The sequence below is a fragment of the Scaptodrosophila lebanonensis genome, unplaced genomic scaffold (assembly GCF_003285725.1).
Source record: "Scaptodrosophila lebanonensis strain 11010-0011.00,11010-0021.00 unplaced genomic scaffold, SlebRS2 tig00000122-arrow-arrow-pilon, whole genome shotgun sequence".
Classification (NCBI taxonomy): Eukaryota; Metazoa; Arthropoda; class Insecta; order Diptera; family Drosophilidae; genus Scaptodrosophila; species Scaptodrosophila lebanonensis.
Window position 1 is genome coordinate 1,524,605 of NW_022060580.1, and position 20,560 is coordinate 1,545,164.

Below are 20,560 nucleotides of genomic sequence, written 5' to 3' on the forward strand. Positions count from 1 at the left end.
CCTGATAAGCTGACTAAGTCCTCGGTACTACGACGTACAGCCATGACTATGAATTAATGAAAAAAAAATTTTTTTTCTCATAAGAGTATAACAATCTCGATGTATCGATAGATAAAAGATAGTTGCGAAAAATTTATTAAATGGGACTTATCCATAAGCACTCACACAACAATTTATGTATACATGCATAAAGCAGGGCATCTCAACGGAAAATACTGAAACTATTTAAAAATCAAATACTGAGGCTTACATTCCAAATTGAAGAGGGACATGCCGAAAATATCCACCTTGAACAATCTCGATTCTATTTAGAATGAAATATAATACTTAAATACTTTTTACTTGGAAAAGATTCGACTACCAATCAGATCTAATAGTCCTAAGCAATTAGATATTTAACGTAATATTATACTTGAAAGATTTATGACTGCTTATTACAGCAGACACAAACTTACAATAATCTCGTATTAATTGACTGCTGGTCTGACTACGGCAATACCCTTAAAGTCAGCTTCTCCTAGCTAGATTCAAAATATACGGTCGGAAACTAATAAAAGAACGTTGGATGATTATGCGTGGTTTAAGGAGAAAAGGAATATTAGAAGGGAATTTTGGGAAGCGCGGGGTGTTTAGACATGAAGCTTAAAATTTCTTCTTCTTCGGGCGCCCCACGTTGGGCGCCATTTTATCTTATGTAACGTGCACGACATCATGCGGTCTCGGCAACACCTCTGTCTACTATAGGGGTCCAGCCGTGCTCAGGGCTAATGGGGGGGGGGGGGGGGGGGTTCTTTGGTGCTGCTTTCTCCATGGCCGTCACATAAATAAAAATTCGTAGACAGATAAGGAATGAATCCAAAAAGCCACTTGTATTACCTTGAGATGCGTCTACTTTATGTATTTGAAGAACCAAGATGAAAGTGTTCTTCTTCTATACCCTCCCTACCTGTAGGATCGGAGAAATTATAGGATCCTACCCTTTTTGCAATTGAGGTGTGAGATACTTTAGGTGCCCATAGGGAAATTAAATTATATCATGTTCTCTTCAAAAATAACCGCATATAATTCAAGAAAATTCATCTTTAGAAACAATTCATATTGATTAAGATAGGAAGTTTAAGTAAGATAAGGAAAATAAGAAGTGTTTTTACAAAATTACTTATAATTAGGAAGTGATATATACAAGAATAAAGGTGAATAGTTAAGTATACTAACAAAATGTACGCCGCATTCAATTATAGGCGTTTTAAGTAAACAAACGTTTTCTAGCAGATTGCTATGCTATTGTTGCACTCAAGTTAGGACCTTTTACACTTAATATTTTCGACTGTGCCGTACTTACAACATTCAGAGTCCATCGATGTCAGCAGGCCTGTTGACGATGATTGGCTGTTGATACTAATTGGCATATTATGTTTGCAACAATACACTCATAGCGCACCGAGGCTTTATAAGACGTAAAAAGAAAACAGAATTAGATTTAACCTATTAAATTAAGATTATTTGTAAATATGACTTATCCCATCGATACAAAGATTGTGGTCTGTGTGTCTCTTTCAATTAGGTGCGGTCAGATCTAAAACCATTTGAAGTGGAGGTGGATTTGGCAAGCGCCGACGCTGCGATCTGGGCTGGGTAAGCGTACCAAAATTTCGCAAAGCGTTGGTAGCCCAAAACAAAAGCCACCAATATATGTCGAGGCAGTTTCGCTGGTGTAAAGGTATGCTTGTTAGAAGCATTAAATTATTGACATTGCACGAGGCTTACCTGGTGTAAATTCCAAATTGCACCAAAATATAAAAACAATCAAAATAATCACGGCGGCGCGCTTAGGTGGGGGGGTTTTAAAATAGTCCGACACCTCGAATAAATCGCACAGTTTTTATATGGAGACGATGTCTTCAGATTAAATATTTTGGTCTACCACGTGCCCTTATTAAATATTATAAGTGCTTTAGAGCGACGTGCATCCGATCTTGAGTAAGACTTGAGCAGAAATAAATCATCTGCTTAAGCCGGAAATCTAATTAGATTAGGAAAGCTTATTTTTGGCAAATAAAAAGCTTTGGAATGCAACAGCTGCGCATGGGCAGTCGGCTGAGTGGAAGGCTTTTAGAGTTGCACTCCTACGATCGCGTCCAGAATAAATGAGCACGTTTCCTTTACTTGGAAGTTTTACAATAGGGTCCATAATAATCAGTACTCATTTTATTTGGGTCAAAATACTTGCACCCTCACACCACAGGTTTAATCTTGGCTACCAGCCTAAGATAAAAGCTGAAAAAAAACAAAGGGTGCTTTTCGAATCTTCTTTACCAAATATCTTTGGCATGAAATTTTCCTAATTCTCTTCCTTTAAGATCTTCGAGGAGATAGATAGATTGGCCAAGCTTCTGCTTAATTCTGGCTTTGGTTCCTATTGGGGCTAATTTTGCATTGAAATTAGTAGACACATTGCTCAAGGCAAAATTTCGTTGTATTACCTCTTGCCCCACCTCAAATGATCGTGGTCTACTTCTCAAATCATATGTTCGCTGATTCTTTTCGTAGGCTTTCCTTAACTGTTTTCCTACCGTTGAACGGTAAAATCATCAGCTCTTCCCAATTCCCAATTCCTTCGCTGAGTAAGTCTAATTTCTTTAACAACTTATAATCTTGACCGTGAGTTATCATATGTTGGCCAAATACTACAAAGTATGGCGACATTCCAATTGACTGGTGGATTGAATTTCTTAACGACGAATTAATACTAGGTAAATATACGTCCCATGTCCGCTGATCGGTTCGTATATAAGCTCTTAACGCTGCATTAATAGATCGATTGACTCTTTCTGCAGCGTTTGATTGTGGAGCATATGCGCCTGTGCAAATGTGCTGAATACCGTACTTGGATATAAATGCCGCAAAATCATGGCTTCTAAATTGAGTGCCATTATCGCTTACAATTACTTCGGGTACTCCAAAACATGTAAATAGTTCTTCTCTCAAAAAGTCTATAACGATTTTTGACGTGAATTTCTTCACTGCCTTAAAAAATGGTCAAGAACAATCAAAATTCCGACTTTTCCACTTTTAGTTCGAGGAAATGGACCAATGAAATCAATATATAATCGCTGAAAGGGTCTTTCGCTCGACACTTGATTTCCCATGGGTGGTTTAAGTGCGCATGTCGGGTGTTTGGATGTTCTACATATATCACACTTGCCTATATAGTCCCGCACATCACTTACCATTTTTGGCCAATAAAATCTACGTCGAATACGTTCAAGGCATTTGGCAATACCACAATGTCCTGATGATGGTTGATCATGAGCGGAGCTTGTCACTTTATTACGCAATGCTTCTGGAACAAACAATTTCCAACTTTCCTCTTTATCTGCACTTCTTTCATAAAAACTGCTACGCCGATAGATGTAATTATCAATTACTCGAAAGTCTGGTAGATTAGATGACAAATAGTTATCTTTAAGCTTACTGTATTCGGGGGATTGAAAAGCTTCAGAATCTAAATCAATTTCTGGAAAGAGTTCAACCTCTACTGCGGCAATTTCGTTACTTTCTTCGAATGAACTAGATAACGCATCTGCTACTACATTTTCGCTTCCTTTACGATGCTCGATGCTGAAATTTAATCCCTGCAATTTAATTGCCCATCTCGCCAATCTTCCACTCAAGTCAGCTTGGTTCATAAGCCAACGAAGGCTTGAATGATCAGTGACGACTTTGAAAGAGTGTCCTTCAACATACATACGGAATTTCTTTATAGCTAATACTACAGCTAAACATTCAAGCTCAGTAACAGTATAGTTACGTTGAGCTTTATTTAATTTCTTCGACATATATGCGATAGGTCGCTCGCATCCTGTTTCGTCCAGTTGAGCTAAAACTGCACCCACGCCATACATTGAGGCATCACATTGTACAATAAATTCTTTTTCATAATTCGGATGGACTAAAAATGGAGCTGTGCATAGTCTATGCTTGATATCGACAAATGCCGTTTGAGCTTGCTCATTCCATTCGAACGATTTGCCACGCAGCAATTCCGTGAGCGGAAAAATTACTGATGAATACTGAGAAATGAATCGCTGGTACCAACCAGTAATTCCTAGGAATCTTCTAAGTTGTTTGCGCGTCTTAGGCGCTGGAAATTCTTCAATGGCTTGAATCTTATCAGGGTTAATTTGAAGTGTACCTTCGCCAACAACATATCCAAGATAATCAACTTTATTTAAACAAAACTTGCTCTTACTAACGTTTATGGTAAGTCCAGCTTTGCGCAGTTGTGTGGATACTGTAGCAAGATGCTCTAAGTGCTCTTCAAAATTAGATGACATTATCAATAAATTATCGAGATATACTAATACATGTGATTTTAACTGATATGGTATAACCTGATCCATCAACCTACACATGGCTTGTGGAGCGTTTGTGAGGCCGAAAGGCCGTTAAACTGATACAGGGGTCGATTCGGAATAGTAAAAGCTGTTTTTGCACGAGAATCCTGATCTAATCGAATTTGCCAAAATGCATCTTTTAGATCGATTTTTGAAATGCAATGCACAGGAGGCAGTCTACTAAGCAAGCCCTCTAGAATTGGCATGGGATATGCATCCTTGATGGTTACTGCATTAACCTTACGAGCATCAAGACAGAACCTAACTTTTCCTGGCTTGACGACGAGTGTGACTGGAGAGGACCACGGCGATGACAGAGCTTCTTCCACAACACCTAAATTGATCATGCGGTCAACTTCTTCACACAAAAGTTTCTCCTTAGCCGGAGATAAAGGGTAAAACCTTTGCTTAATAGGTTTGGCATCTGACGTGTCAGAAATCCATTCCACAAATCACATTCTGTTGAATGGACGGTACTACTAGAAATTCAAAGTCTTCTTGAACTGAGTTATACGTCAAGGGTATTATTATCGTTCCAGCAACGCTTTTCTTGTGGCCGTCTGCTGTATGTACTACGCCTTTTATATAATTAAATTGCATTTGTTTGGAGATAACTTGTTCCGCCAGTGTTCCACCAATTACGCTTTTGCTGGCCCCACTATCTAAAAGTGCTAAATACGAGGTGCCAAATATCTCTATGCTAGTAAAAGGGCGTATATCGTTACTTTTATATACAATGGAAGATATTTTAAATTGAGCCAAAATTTACTCATGCGTAATGAAGAACGATGCTTTGGAACAGCATTGAAAATCTCAGCTTTCCGTTGCCTAAATTCTTGTAATCGTATATGATATGGTTTGAATGGAAAATTACTTGTTACGTCTGGTGTATTATTTGGTATGTCTGGTAATGCTTGAGATGAAACTGTATTTGAACCCAAGGCTAACGTCGGACATCCCCTATCGAAACACGGTGGACATCCTGTGCTGAGTTTTCCGATATCGGTGTACATTTAACACAGTTGGGCTTATAGGTATCAAGTAAGCCACACCCGTAGCAGAAAACACGACGAGGTTTTAAACAATCATGGTATCTATGACCTTGCTCGTCACAGTTCCAACATTTCAACTTATTTGCTTGGTGTATCGCGCAGACCTGATCGACAATTTCAAAATCCTGTTCTGGTGGTTCATCAAAATTCTCTTCGTGATTGATCGAATTAATAAATCGCTTGGGATATGGTTTCGTTCTGAGGTGACGATAGAATTCTTCGTGGCGATGACATTCCTTACGTAAAGTGGCTAAGTCTGGTGTATTTACGTGCAATAATTCAAGTTTTTATTCTGGCTTTAAGTTATGTCTAACTTCTATAATTATGTCACTTTCTAACATGGGATCTCTTAATGAATCGGCAATTGCTAACATTGCATCGAGGAATTCGTCAAAGCTCTCATTATTGCCTTGCTTCCGACACCTCATTGCATTTTTAATATCTCGGTCAGTTCGCTGATCTTGATATCTCTCTCTCAAGCGGTTACACAACTCAAACCAATCCATATGACCTACGGTCCTATGAACTCTCCAAAAGAAAGAAAGAGCAGGTCCGGAAAACAATAGTTGCAAATCTATTGTACTGGTACAATAACTCAAAGTTTCCATCGAAATATTGTGAAGTCAAACAATTTACTCTGTATATAAAATCTTCGATTGGGATGTCATTTGCAGATCCCGAGAATTTTAATTTCCAATTAGAAATAACATTTGAAATTCTATCAGGACGATCAATCGTAAATTCCTGTGTAGTGGCTCGAACATTGGCCGTTCTATTTCTTTGACTATGGTCGTGTCCAATGATTGAACGCGGACCGCCTAAATGAATATCATTTTCCCATTCAAGTTGTGGCTCTTCTCGGGCTTCTCTTGAAAGGCCAGATAAAGACAAATTCCGTACTGCGGCGCTGATCTGGTCAGTTACTGACGCCGTAATATTTAGCCGATAGTTTTCTAAAGAATTAGCAATTATTTGTTGAATACGGTCTTCGGATATGGTATTAGTCTCGGAAGCCTGAACACCTGGTGCATGCCTTATGCGCGAACTAGATGATGGCTGCATATTTCCTCTACTTGGAGTATTTCTATTTTGTGCTCTCGTTGCCTGCCGAGTTCTAGGGGCGGCACCTGACTGAGTGTTACCTACTGGAGCAGGAGGTCTCCCAACGACACCTCCAGAATTTGATCTAGGTTGTGCCGAGAGATTATCGGAGCTCTGTGCAAGCGTACAAGGCTGCCTACAAATTGGGCATGAGTTGTTATTACTCAACCACTCTGATAGACAGTTCCTATGAAACTTATGCTTGCAGACGGTTTCGGTGAAACCTATTTCTGAACTTGTGTCATTACAAATGGTACATATAACAGACTCGTTCGGTACGCCTGATAAGCTGACTAAGTCCTCGGTACTACGACGTACAGCCATGACTATGAATTAATGAAAAAAAAATTTTTTTTCTCATAAGAGTATAACAATCTCGATGTATCGATAGATAAAAGATAGTTGCGAAAAATTTATTAAATGGGACTTATCCATAAGCACTCACACAACAATTTATGTATACATGCATAAAGCAGGGCATCTCAACGGAAAATACTGAAACTATTTAAAAATCAAATACTGAGGCTTACATTCCAAATTGAAGAGGGACATGCCGAAAATATCCACCTTGAACAATCTCGATTCTATTTAGAATGAAATATAATACTTAAATACTTTTTACTTGGAAAAGATTCGACTACCAATCAGATCTAATAGTCCTAAGCAATTAGATATTTAACGTAATATTATACTTGAAAGATTTATGACTGCTTATTACAGCAGACACAAACTTACAATAATCTCGTATTAATTGACTGCTGGTCTGACTACGGCAATACCCTTAAAGTCAGCTTCTCCTAGCTAGATTCAAAATATACGGTCGGAAACTAATAAAAGAACGTTGGATGATTATGCGTGGTTTAAGGAGAAAAGGAATATTAGAAGGGAATTTTGGGAAGCGCGGGGTGTTTAGACATGAAGCTTAAAATTTCTTCTTCTTCGGGCGCCCCACGTTGGGCGCCATTTTATCTTATGTAACGTGCACGACATCATGCGGTCTCGGCAACACCTCTGTCTACTATAGGGGTCCAGCCGTGCTCAGGGCTAATGGGGGGGGGGGGGGGGGGTTCTTTGGTGCTGCTTTCTCCATGGCCGTCACATAAATAAAAATTCGTAGACAGATAAGGAATGAATCCAAAAAGCCACTTGTATTACCTTGAGATGCGTCTACTTTATGTATTTGAAGAACCAAGATGAAAGTGTTCTTCTTCTATACCCTCCCTACCTGTAGGATCGGAGAAATTATAGGATCCTACCCTTTTTGCAATTGAGGTGTGAGATACTTTAGGTGCCCATAGGGAAATTAAATTATATCATGTTCTCTTCAAAAATAACCGCATATAATTCAAGAAAATTCATCTTTAGAAACAATTCATATTGATTAAGATAGGAAGTTTAAGTAAGATAAGGAAAATAAGAAGTGTTTTTACAAAATTACTTATAATTAGGAAGTGATATATACAAGAATAAAGGTGAATAGTTAAGTATACTAACAAAATGTACGCCGCATTCAATTATAGGCGTTTTAAGTAAACAAACGTTTTCTAGCAGATTGCTATGCTATTGTTGCACTCAAGTTAGGACCTTTTACACTTAATATTTTCGACTGTGCCGTACTTACAACATTCAGAGTCCATCGATGTCAGCAGGCCTGTTGACGATGATTGGCTGTTGATACTAATTGGCATATTATGTTTGCAACAATACACTCATAGCGCACCGAGGCTTTATAAGACGTAAAAAGAAAACAGAATTAGATTTAACCTATTAAATTAAGATTATTTGTAAATATGACTTATCCCATCGATACAAAGATTGTGGTCTGTGTGTCTCTTTCAATTAGGTGCGGTCAGATCTAAAACCATTTGAAGTGGAGGTGGATTTGGCAAGCGCCGACGCTGCGATCTGGGCTGGGTAAGCGTACCAAAATTTCGCAAAGCGTTGGTAGCCCAAAACAAAAGCCACCAATATATGTCGAGGCAGTTTCGCTGGTGTAAAGGTATGCTTGTTAGAAGCATTAAATTATTGACATTGCACGAGGCTTACCTGGTGTAAATTCCAAATTGCACCAAAATATAAAAACAATCAAAATAATCACGGCGGCGCGCTTAGGTGGGGGGGTTTTAAAATAGTCCGACACCTCGAATAAATCGCACAGTTTTTATATGGAGACGATGTCTTCAGATTAAATATTTTGGTCTACCACGTGCCCTTATTAAATATTATAAGTGCTTTAGAGCGACGTGCATCCGATCTTGAGTAAGACTTGAGCAGAAATAAATCATCTGCTTAAGCCGGAAATCTAATTAGATTAGGAAAGCTTATTTTTGGCAAATAAAAAGCTTTGGAATGCAACAGCTGCGCATGGGCAGTCGGCTGAGTGGAAGGCTTTTAGAGTTGCACTCCTACGATCGCGTCCAGAATAAATGAGCACGTTTCCTTTACTTGGAAGTTTTACAATAGGGTCCATAATAATCAGTACTCATTTTATTTGGGTCAAAATACTTGCACCCTCACAACTTCCATAGAACATCCATAAAATACTGGAGTCATACCTAGAGCAAAAGACTTGTAAATGAACAGCCAGAGCTTTGAACAGATAATTGTAGGATTTTTTATCTCCTGGAATAAGCACTACGGGTTCTCTACAGTGCTCTAGAATAAAACGCTATTCTCAGTGCCGTCATGTAGTTCATGATTCAGGACACTCCCGAGTCCGTAAGGCGATGCATCACATGCTAGTATGTATGTACTCACATTTGGCAAATACCTCCAGTTTCATCATTTCATTATTCAGAGTTTAATGGAAATTATAGCCATATTTGTAATTACTGCCCAAACGTTACCCACATCTGTTGTTGTTTTTGCTGCTTTGGTTCAACTTTGTACTGCATACATGCTTAGACACTTATAGACTCACATAGACAAAACTCTTATGTAAATGAGCAGTTTAAATTTATTTCAGATTTTTTTAAATTTTCTTATTGTTTTAAGTTTTTTGTTATTTATATAGATTTCCTGAGAAAATTTCCATTTTGATATAAATTAAAATTAGTTTTATATTTTACCTGATTGACTTTTTCTTCAACTATACTTCTGTATGCAGCTTCAGCAAGAGCAAAAACATGAGGGTCCAAATCTCCAAAGCAGTTTTTATGATATTTATATACATATTCCTGTAAAATAAGATGAAATAAATATTACAAGATGCTATCAAAGACTAACATAGTTAAGAGAAATTATGAAATTTCGTCTAGGGCGAAAAAAAGAGCGCGATGAGGTGGGGGCCGAATCAAGGTGTCATGCGACCCGTGCCAAAGATCAGCCTGGCTGGGGGCCCCCGGGGTACCTGGCGACCACCGGATTAATTAGCCCAGCCCGGGTACACGGATCTCTGCTTGGGTGGTCATCCATTTCTCCGCCACTCGTGGTAATCACTATGGAGACATCAACACCTAACAAAAACAAGTAAAAAAGCTAAAGTCGGGTGTCCCGACTTTGAAATATTCTGTACATATGTTTAGAATAATTATAGAAATTAAAAAAAGAGAATTAAAAAAAAATTTTTTGATCGATTTTACCCCTTTTGGTATTCGACCTCACGTAAAGGGTGTACAATTGCACATATACAAAGCAATTGCGTCTATGTGAGTGTATGTATGCCTATGTGCATCTATTCGTGTCTGTGTAAACACGTTTGCAGTCAACCAAGCAGCAACATCAACAACAGCCGCGGGCAGCACTTGGGCAGCGGACAACAGCGCCATAGCTATTTCCGTGTACGCTTCAGCCATGCTGCGAACCGCCCGTAAAAAGCTGATGATGGTGAACATCGATGTTTTTACAGCTCTACTGTGAAGAATACCAGCAACAGACATCAAGACGAATCAAGCAAAATACAAAGTGCGACCATTTCAGCGGTTCTACTACACTCGACGACTTTGTTAAAAATCAAACACCTGGACCACGATTCGAAGTTCAGATATTTATTATCATTATTGATAACGTACTGTCGGTGTTAACTAAAAGTATGAAAGCATATCATAAGATTACTAGTGTTCTTGGAGTATTTCGAAAGCTAAAATCTCTTACAACAGAAGAGATTTTGGAATAATCCTCAAGGATTTGGAGAACAGCCTAGGTGGCGAATTAGTGCAGTTCGCAGAGCTGCTGAAAACTGATGTGGCTACTATTATTGACAGGAAGAAACAGGAACCTCTGGAACAGCAATTTTATAAACTTTTATTAAATAATTCTTTAGAATCGTGTTTTCCAAACCTGGAAATTTACTTGCGCATTTACTTATCTCTCATGGTCACTAAACGCAGTGGCGAACCTCCTTTTTCAACATTAAAACGTATTAAAAATGAATTCAGGAAAACGATGGGCCAAGAACGTCTTCATTATCTCACCTTGTTGAATATAGAGCATGATTTGCTAGAGAAGTCGATATTGAAAGTGTTATCTCTAAATTTGCCCATATTAAAAAATCTAGAAAAGTTTATGTGTAACAGTTTTGTTTTATTTAATACCCTATACTTTAGAACCCAAAGCAAACCAAGGGCCCCTTGACAGAATTTGCTACATTTGCTCAGGTGAGCAGAATGTGAGGTCAATGTGGGTAAGCGTATTGTGCGTACTCAGGTGAGTGGGCTTTTGTCATTAAGGATAATAAGGTTGGACTCCCTAATTAATTTATCTAATATGACACTTTTTGTTTGCCGGAGAGCCCCAGCACTTGTGCCATGAGTTGAAATCATCAGTAATTAAAGTAGGTTTGTTGTTAAGAGGGGTGAGAACTGAATAAAGGTTATTGAGATTAAAACTGGCTTTAGTTTGGAGATATGTAGAAATTATATTGAGTATTTTCTTGGATGGGATTTTTAAGAAGATAGCGTCAAAGTCTGTAGCTAGATTTATTTTTTTTTAAACTGAATTGACTTGTGGATAAGGATTCCAACTCCACCATACAATGCAGATGTGTTGAGTTACACCATTAAATAATTAGTGGGTATTGGATATGCGGAATCGTTCGAAACGTGGGTCTTGACAAAGCCATCCATATTCCACTGTACGATTTTTAACGACATAAGCGTATAAGGTTTTTACAAGTATGTATTTTATGTGTTTATACCAATATTAGTTCATTATCGGAGATGTATTCGGCGATGTTTTTATAGGATAATAGTGTATCAGCTGGTAAGTTTTTTTTTATATTAATTGAATTCGATTGTCTTTTATTTTTAGCTTTTAGGTGGCTTTTTGCACGGTTATAAATATTTTTTATAGACGTGCTTGAGGTAATAGGGTTAGGGTTGAGGGTTTGTTGTTAGTTTCATTGCTTGTATTCGTTGTTAATGTATCATTATATGTAGTGAGCTTACGATATGACATTAGGCAAGTGGTTTCAGAGGGAGGGTGGCAGGTGTCGATTAAATTAGTAAATGAGGGATTGTATACGTAGTCTTTCTCATTATTTTGGTTAAGTAGGTTAACCTTTAAGGTTGTTACTCTGCCGCGGGTATACTCGCCGGCCAGAGTTTATGCTGAAATAAATTAGGCACCCCAAAGTGCCAAGGTGTCCGCCAATAAAAGAGGGCGGTACGCCAAGTGAATATGTTCCACGTAGTTTTTTTTAATTTCTTACTACACAACAGGAGGGTGCGCTTCAGTGCGCGTTTGTCTACTTCTCAAAACGAACTCAAAATTTCTCTCCAACTTACAACTACTTACACCTACTTAAAACTACTCAACAGCACTCGGCATCGTGACAACGCCATTGGGAGTCTTCCCACGTCCGCCATCCGTCGCAAGCCATGTGCCTCCGCCCGCGAAAACATCACCCAACCAATGGGCTTTGTGGGGCCGTCGAACTCCTCCAGGACCACCATCGGCTGCTCGCTGGCCGTGTCATCGGGCTCCCAGGCCCACGCCACAAACATCGGCCAGGGGACTAGAGGCTGCGCCACCTGCGTCATCGTATGCCGCGCATGCAGCTCCTGCATGCATTTGGCGTAAGCCAGGCGCGCCTCCACGCTCTGCATGGCCCATTCCAGCCGTCGGCGCTGCTCGCTCTGCTCACGCTCTTTCCGCTGTCGTTCGTGCTGCCGCTGCTCCTTCTGCCGCAGCCTCTCGCGTCTCTGCTGCTCCTCCAGCTGCTCCCGTTGCGCCCGTTGTTGCCGCTCCCGCACTCGACGCCCCCCGCTGCGCCCACGGCGGCGACGTCGGTTGCCTGCCGGCGTCGGCGACCTCGTTCGGGCAGGTGCCCGGATTTGGCAGTTTCGGGGGTCGCGATCATATTCAATTTGCGCCCGGCGCCACTCCACCTGGTCCATATTGCTACTCTTCTTTTTTTTCCCTTTTCTATTTTTGCTGCTGTCGTACGACGCGTGCCGCTTCCCGCCAAGTGAGATATGGTTGTGCCGGCTGTTTTGGTAGCGCTGCCACTTCTCAATTTCGCGGTCCGCCAGTACTACCCATGCCTGGCGGTCTGTGGTGCGTGTTACCATTTATCACATTGCGATAGTGGATATCGTACCTCCTCGATAACACGTTATCGACGGCCGCCCGCCGCTCTGGCAACTCGTCATCACCGCCCCACATGTTTACGTTGTAATTGATTTCCGGTCTTCTGCTATTATTCAGCGTTGTGCCCATTTCTTTTTTTTTTTTTTGTTGAGCTCGTCCAGCCGCCCGCCCGGCGCTGGCCCATCCGCTGCGTCTCTGGTATATTCGGCGCTGTGTGTGTATCTCCGGCGGTGTGGTAATCTACATCGCTTTACATGGCCTGAAACGTAACAATAAACTTCGTTTAATTATGTTTGTAGGCTTACATGGGCATCTTCTTCGGCTAGAATGGCAGCTTTGCTGTTCCCGCTATGGTGGACGTCGGTGGGGTTGCTATTGTTGTTGTCGGTGTGGCTGCTAGGGGCCTGGTTGCTGTTGCTGCTGTTGTGTCTGCTGTGCGGCTGCTGCGAAGCCGGCTGCTGCCGTTGTGCTCGATGATGTGGCCGATGTTGTGGCCCGGACTGATGTTGCGGCTGCGGAGATTGGTGCTGCGGCTGCTGTTGTGGTCGCTGCCTTGGTCGGCTTCGCTGTCTTCTGCGTTCACCGCTTTTAGATCTCGCACATGTGCCTTTCTACTTCTGCCGCTCGCTACTGGTCGCACACGTACTATAACTGGGGATATGAATGCTCGCACCGTGAATGGCCCATCGAAGCGAGGCGCCAGCTTGGCCGCAAACTGCTCGGTTGCGTTGGACAGGTGATGTTGTCGCACGAGCACCTCGTCGCCCAGTATGAGTCGCCACTCGCGGTTCCGCAGATTGTACTGACGTGCCTGATCCTCGCTGGCCACCCCTTGGTTTCTTGCTATGCGGGCAACAAACTGTAGCAGTGTCGCGTGTGTTTTTGGGCTACTTGGTACTGCCTCAGGGGCGTCTGGATCCCTGCCGTACAGTGTGTGTGGATGCCTTGGTTCTCTCCCAAATAGGATGAAAGCCGGTGAGTAGCCCGTTACGTCTGAAATTGCTGTATTAATGGCCAATTGTGCTTCCGGCAGTTTTTCGTCCCACGTGTTGTGCTGCCCGTCCGCCAGCTGAGCAATCAATGTATTGACCGTTCTATTGGTCCGCTCCGTGGGATTCTCCTGAGGTGTATATGGTGCCGTCAGTTGTTGCTGTATGCCTGCCTCGGCGAGGAACTGCTTCAGCGCGCGACTCGTAAGTTGGGCTCCGTTGTCTGTAATGAGCTTTCTTGTTGTGCCAAACCGCGCCAGAGTCCGCTCTCGTAAGGCCAGATTCACTGCCGCTGCCGTCGCCTTGCGGATCGGGACCAGTTCTGCCCATTTACTGAACTTATCCACCAGGACCTGTAGATACGCGTTGCCTCGCTTGGACCGCGGCAGCGGCCCCACAAAATCGGCGCAGACAACGTCCCACGCCGCCTCCGCTGGTTTGAAGTGCATCTTGCCGGCTGTCAGTTGTTGCTGCGCTTTGTAACGCTGGCACAGCAAGCATTGGCGCATATACTTTGCGACATCACGATACAGCCCAGGCCAGTGGTAACGGTCTGCGACACGCGCTAATGTTCGACGCACTCCCATATGGCCCGCTGTGGCGTCGTTGTGGCACTCTCTCAACACCTCCTGACGTAAAGGCGTGGCCACGCATAGTCTCCATGGCGACACCTCATCTTCTCCCAGCACGTGGGCGATACGTCTGTATAGCCTTTCATTCTGCATGGCGTCGCCTCTGGCTCCAAGGGTGCGCGACCTGCCACCTCGCGCGGCTGCCTGAACAGCGCGTCGGCCACCACGTTAAAGGATCCTTTTCGGTACTGGACATCGAAGGTGTACTGCTGTAGCTGCAAGGCCCAGCGTGCGATGCGGCCGGTGGGGCTCTCGATCGAGTTGAGCCAACGCAACGCCAAGTGGTCGGTTACGACGGTAAAACGATAGCCCTCCAGATAGTGTCGCAGCTTTCGGATTCCCCAAACAATGGCCAGGCACTCCTTCTCGGTGGCGCTGTAGTTGACCTCTGCCTTCTGCAGTTTCCTACTGGCGTAGGAAATCACGTGCTCCTGGCCGTCTACGTTCTGTGTCAAAACCGCGCCCAGCCCATACTCGCTGGCGTCAGTCTGTAGGCAGAAGCGTTGTGTGAAATCGGGGCACGCTAACACCGGCGCTTCCATGAGCTGTCTTTGGATGCATTCAAATGCCTCCTGCTGCGGTGTTCCCCAACTCCACTTGCGGCCCTTTTTCAACAGTTCGGTGAGTGGGCCGATCGTTGTGGCGAAATTTGGCACAAAGCGTCGGTACCACGAGCCCATCCCGAGGTACTGTCGCAGTTGCTTTAGATTTGATGGCGGCTTCAGCTCGTGGATGGCTGCCACCTTCTCCGGATCCGTTTGGATGCCCGCCTCCGTCACTAGATGCCCCAGGTATCTAATGGATTTACGAAAGAATTCGCACTTATCTCGATTTATTCGCAGATTGGCCGCCCGCAGTCGCCGGAACACCTCGCGCAAGTTGCTCAAGTGTTCCTCGAACGTCCTGCCAACCACCACTATGTCGGTGCCATGTCCGGGCCGATGACGCCGTCCATCGCCCTCTGGAATGTCGCGGGAGCCGAGTGCAGGCCAAACGGCATCATTCGCCACTGGAACAGCCCGCGTCCTGGCACCGTGAACGCTGTGTATCGCTGGCTTTCGCGCTCCAGTATCCATTCCGCAAATCGATGATGCTTATGTATTTGGCTTGGCGCAGCTGCTCCAAAATGTGATGGATCCCCGGAATTGGGTACGCATCTGATTCTGAGCGTTCGTTCAGCTGTCGATAGTCGATGCACATCCTCCAGGCGCCTGTCTTTTTGCGCACCAACACAATGGGTGCGCCGTAGGCGCTGTCGGAGCGTTCGATGAACCCCTTTGCCAGCAATTCGTCGACTTCTTGGTTGATCACTGCTTGCATGGGCGGATTCCGGGGGTAATACCGTTGCTTGATGGGACGCTCGTCTTTCATCCGGATTGTGTGCACCGCCGCCGACGAGACTCCTGTGACGCTCTCGAAGCTCGCCAGTTCCCCCTCGAGGAACCTGGTTACCGTCTGGGCCTGCTGCTCCGTTAGGTGTGCAGCTATAGTGGGTCCCGCCTGCGCGTTGGTCACCAAAGCTGCATGCCGGGCCCTGCGGTTCTGCCTCCGCTGCCTGCGTGGCCGTTGATCGTCCGCTCGCAGTTCTACAGTTTGGCCGCCCACAGTCACCGCACCGTTGGCCATATGGACGTAATCTAATCCCAGTGTGAGCTCGTCTACGCATCCGGGGAGTGCGAGCAGTGGCAGTACTACGCGACTGTCGCCCACCGTGATCGTTGCCTTCGTCTCTTCACGGACCGTCTTCTGTGTCCCGTCAGCCATGGACACAGTCACGCTCACGGACCGTACATTTTCTCCGCCTGGCGCCCGCAGGCGTTGCGCCAGCCTCGGACTCACGAAGCTGCGTGTCGCTCCGGTGTCCACGACCGCCTCTACTAGTAAACCATCACAGTCTACTGATAGTGCGGCCGCTAACCTGCGTGTTGTTGTTAGTTGGAATTTGCCTGCGTGGGCTCGCCGGCTGTTGGTGTGGGGCGAGCCCCCCTGGCGTTTCCCGTCGCGCGTCGGCAGCATTCGCTCGCATGCACACCCATCTTATCACAGTCCCAACAGTAGAGCTGTTGAGTGTTCGGGCACGCGTCCATATTGTGTCCTCCCATCCCGCAACGTCTACAGATGGGTCCTCGTCGATGCGTGTCCGCTGGGCCAACAGCCACCGGCTGTGGTATCGGCTGTGGTATTGGCACGGGACGCGTGGCGTTTGGTTCGCCATTACCGGCCATCTGCGCCCGTGTCCAGACTGCTTCGCATATGCTAGTTGCCGCCTGTTCGTACCCATCGAGCGAGCTCACTTCTTCGCCCGCCAGGCGGAAGTTGGCGCGTACTACTGGTAGCCCGTTGGCGTGGACGAGCCTCAGCTGCTCATGTACAGTCATCTCCGCGCTGCGCATCAGCCGTCGCATCGCTCGGACATACTCTCTAGGTGTCCCTGATGCACCCTGGACCCAGTTATATGCTTCCCGCCGGTGCTCTTCTATATGCTGGATACCCTTTTAGTAGATCTTGGCGGAACTCGACCCACCGTTGTGCCAAATTGCGCCTTGACCACTCCCACTCTTTTGCCTCGCCGACCAGGACTTCCGGCAATACTGTCACCAAATCGTCTAGTCGCACGTTGCTCATATCTGCCTTATCTTCCAGGTCCCGAAGGAACGTTCTTGGGTCCCCGCTGCCGTCAAATCGGACGCCCCATTGTGCTACCTGTGTCTGCAACGCGGCTCGTCTGTCTCGTTCGGCTGGTGTTGGCGCATGCTGCTCTGCCACCGCCAGCGCATTCGCGAGTGGTGGCGCTGGAGTCGGTGCAGTTGGGTTATCATCGTCAGGTGCACCCCCAGCAGGAGCAGCAGACGTGGTGGGAGCGCAGGTCTGGCTCGACAGTTTCTGAAAACCTTCCTCCACGGTCTGGGCCAACCGGTGGGTGGACTGGAGACCATCCTCCATGGTCTGGGTCAATCGGTGGGTGTACCGCGCCAATGATGCCAACGAATCGGCAATGGTCTGGGACAGGTCTGCCGTGGAGGGCCCTGGAGTCGCTGGGGGTGCCGCTGCGGTTGCCGTGGGCTTGGCTGCGGACGCTGCAGGCGAGGCCGCGACCGCTACCGATATGGTCGGCACTGACGCTGGAGTTGGCGATGTCGCCCGCGCTGGAGTCGGCGACGCGGCTCGCACCGGGACCACGGTTGGTGTCGTATTTGCCTCTATCGCGACGAGTAGACCTTCCCGTACGTCCTCTTGTTTCAGGACTCCCAGCTGTCCGCCAGGCACCGGGCTCAACTGGCCTGTTGCTGCGGTACGCGATGACGTGTTTTCATGATACGCCGCCAGCTTTTCCAGGTGGGGTCGGTACTCATCCTTGGCCGACTTCACGAATGTGGATAGCCGCGACCGCAACGCCTTCACGTTGCCGGTCTCTTCAATTTCGAACTCACGCAACACCGCGATGAGCTCTTCCTTCTGCAGCGCACGTATCCAGCTCGTTCGTAGCATCGTAAATCCACGCGCTTCTCTCTCTACTTGGTCGGATATAACCTCAATCTTCTTCGGGGTCCCTGCTCGGGCGCAACTTGTAAGGTTGTTACTCTGCCGCTGGTATACTCACCGGCCAGAGTTTATGCTGTAAATAAATTAGGCACCCCAAAGTGCCAAGGTGTCCGCCAATAAAAGAGGGCGGTACGCCAAGTGAATATGTTCCACGTGGTTTCTTTTAATTTCTTACTACAAAACAGGAGGGTGCGCTTCAGTGCGCGTTTGTCTACTTCTCAAAACGAACTCAAAACTTCTCTCCAACTTACAACTACTTACACCTACTTAAAACTACTCAACAGCACTCGGCATCGTGACGACGCGTTGCGTAGCTGGCAGCCGTGCGTCGTTACAAACCTTAGCTATACTGGAGTACATAGATCCATCGCGTGGGTGTCGGGAGTTGTATATCGAGAGGGCTTTCTTTGCATCGACCTTTTCCAAAGTTTTAATGGCTTGAATCTCCTGCTACTTTACAAAAATGTGGCAGCTTCTGTAGACTGAAGAATGGTTGTTATCCGGAACCTTGGCGTCAGTGCAACAGCACTCTTAGTTGGAGCACATTTCCTCGTTATCTGGATTAGTGTGGACTTCGTTGGCGCAGTTGATACAAAGTTTTTTGTTGCGCCACATGTTAGCGATGTGTCCGAGACGAAAACAGTTATTGCAACGGAGTGGTGGGGGGATGTAAACACGTACTTTAACAGATTTGTATCCGATTTTAATAGTTTCTGGTGCTGAAACGGAGGCGAATGAGAGGATGATTAGACCAGTGTCGACCAGTTCACCGTTGAGCTTCTTCTTAATTTTCTTTACGTCGCATATGTTTTGAGGCGTAAGTTCTCTTTTGATTTCGTCTTCAGTAAGGCTGCATAGGTCGTTAGAGTAAATAACGCCTTTGGAATTATTGAGGGTGCGATGTTCCGAAACTTCTACAAGGTGATCTCCCATCAGTTTAAGTTTAGGAAGCTCGAGGACCTGTGTACCATTTTTGGTTTTCACAAGAAGGTTTCCATCTCACGTCTTTTTAGCATATATAACTTCCCCATTGAATGTGTAATCAATTTGTTTCTTCCTGTTTCTTTATGAGAAATGGAGAAACATTTGACATTAGTTGATTATCGAAGCGCTTTATAATTAGAAACTTCGGTTCAGCCAAGAACGTTGGCTTATCAGGCGGGTCGTCTGTACCCATCGTACCGGATAATGCACAAAAGTAACTGTACCGGAATTATGTATTTGTTGTTGCTTTTTTGAGGTTTGTTTTGGTGTTTTATTTGTTTACAACGATATTAAGAGTGGCAAATGGACACTAAGCGAAGACACGTCTGGTCAGAGCAGAAGTCAAACTGTCCAAGAAAAATTACACAAAGCCGAGAATGCAGTTTTTTTTGTTTTCTTTCATAGATTATAAAAACCAAATTTGAAGTGCATCAGTGGGAAAATGAACATTTTATAATATGAACATTAATATAATATTATAAAATAAAGAAATTTAATATAATATAATAAAACGTTATAAAATCAACTTAAAAGATAAGAAAGTTTAAAAAAAACTATACAATAACGTCTATTAATGCTTTCGAGCCGTTGGGGAATTTTATTTGCCAATTGGCCAGGTATATGTGGTCAGAGAACATTATAGACCTAACAGGCTAAAAACAACAAGTAGAGAGGCTAAAGTCGAGTATCCCGACTTTGAAATACTCTGTACATATGTGTAGTATAATTATAACAACAACAAAAGTTGTGCGAAGTTTCATTATGGTAGGTCAATTCTGAAGAAAGTTATAGCCATAAATAAAATCGCTGCCCATGCGCTGCCTGCAGGTCTGCCCGCAGCTGTTTGTGTTGTTGCTGCTTTGGTTCAACTTTGTGCTGCATACATACTCGCATATAAACACCCATAGACACGTGATGTAAATGTATGCTGTTAAAACTGTACATAAACATGTCTTCTGTGTATGTATTAAGTAAATTTTGTTTATTAATTTTATTAATTCAATTTTTTAAAAATTTTTTTAATTGCCTTTTTTGTGGAGAGTACAGGCTATTTTACTGTCGGGCTTGCTCGACTGTAGCGTTCTCTCTTGTTTCTGCCTAAATTCATGAACAATTGAGCAATATGTGGAGGCCAAAATTTTGGAACACATATAATTGTAAAAGCTTCAGGCGGAACACTTATTTTAAACAAGGGGCTCAGCAAAACTGAACGTCGAAATAGACACACTGCTATAGATTCACAAGTGGTTTCGGAAGATAATCTTGATACAAAAACTTGTCTCCTGGGAGCTATAACTGTAAGAGCCGGGGGCTGAGGAAGAGCTTGAACTGAC

At 44.3% G+C, this 20,560-nt stretch overlaps 1 protein-coding gene across 1 annotated transcript in view; it reads right to left on the reverse strand.

Moving 5' to 3' along the window:
• Positions 1-20,560, reverse strand: part of LOC115628647 (unconventional myosin heavy chain 6) — a 665,426-nt gene that overhangs the window by 562,218 nt on the left and 82,648 nt on the right. The window contains exon 4 of the mRNA XM_030524816.1: positions 9,619-9,726. Coding sequence (XP_030380676.1) covers positions 9,619-9,726 — 108 coding nt within the window. The remainder of the gene's footprint in view (positions 1-9,618; positions 9,727-20,560) is intronic.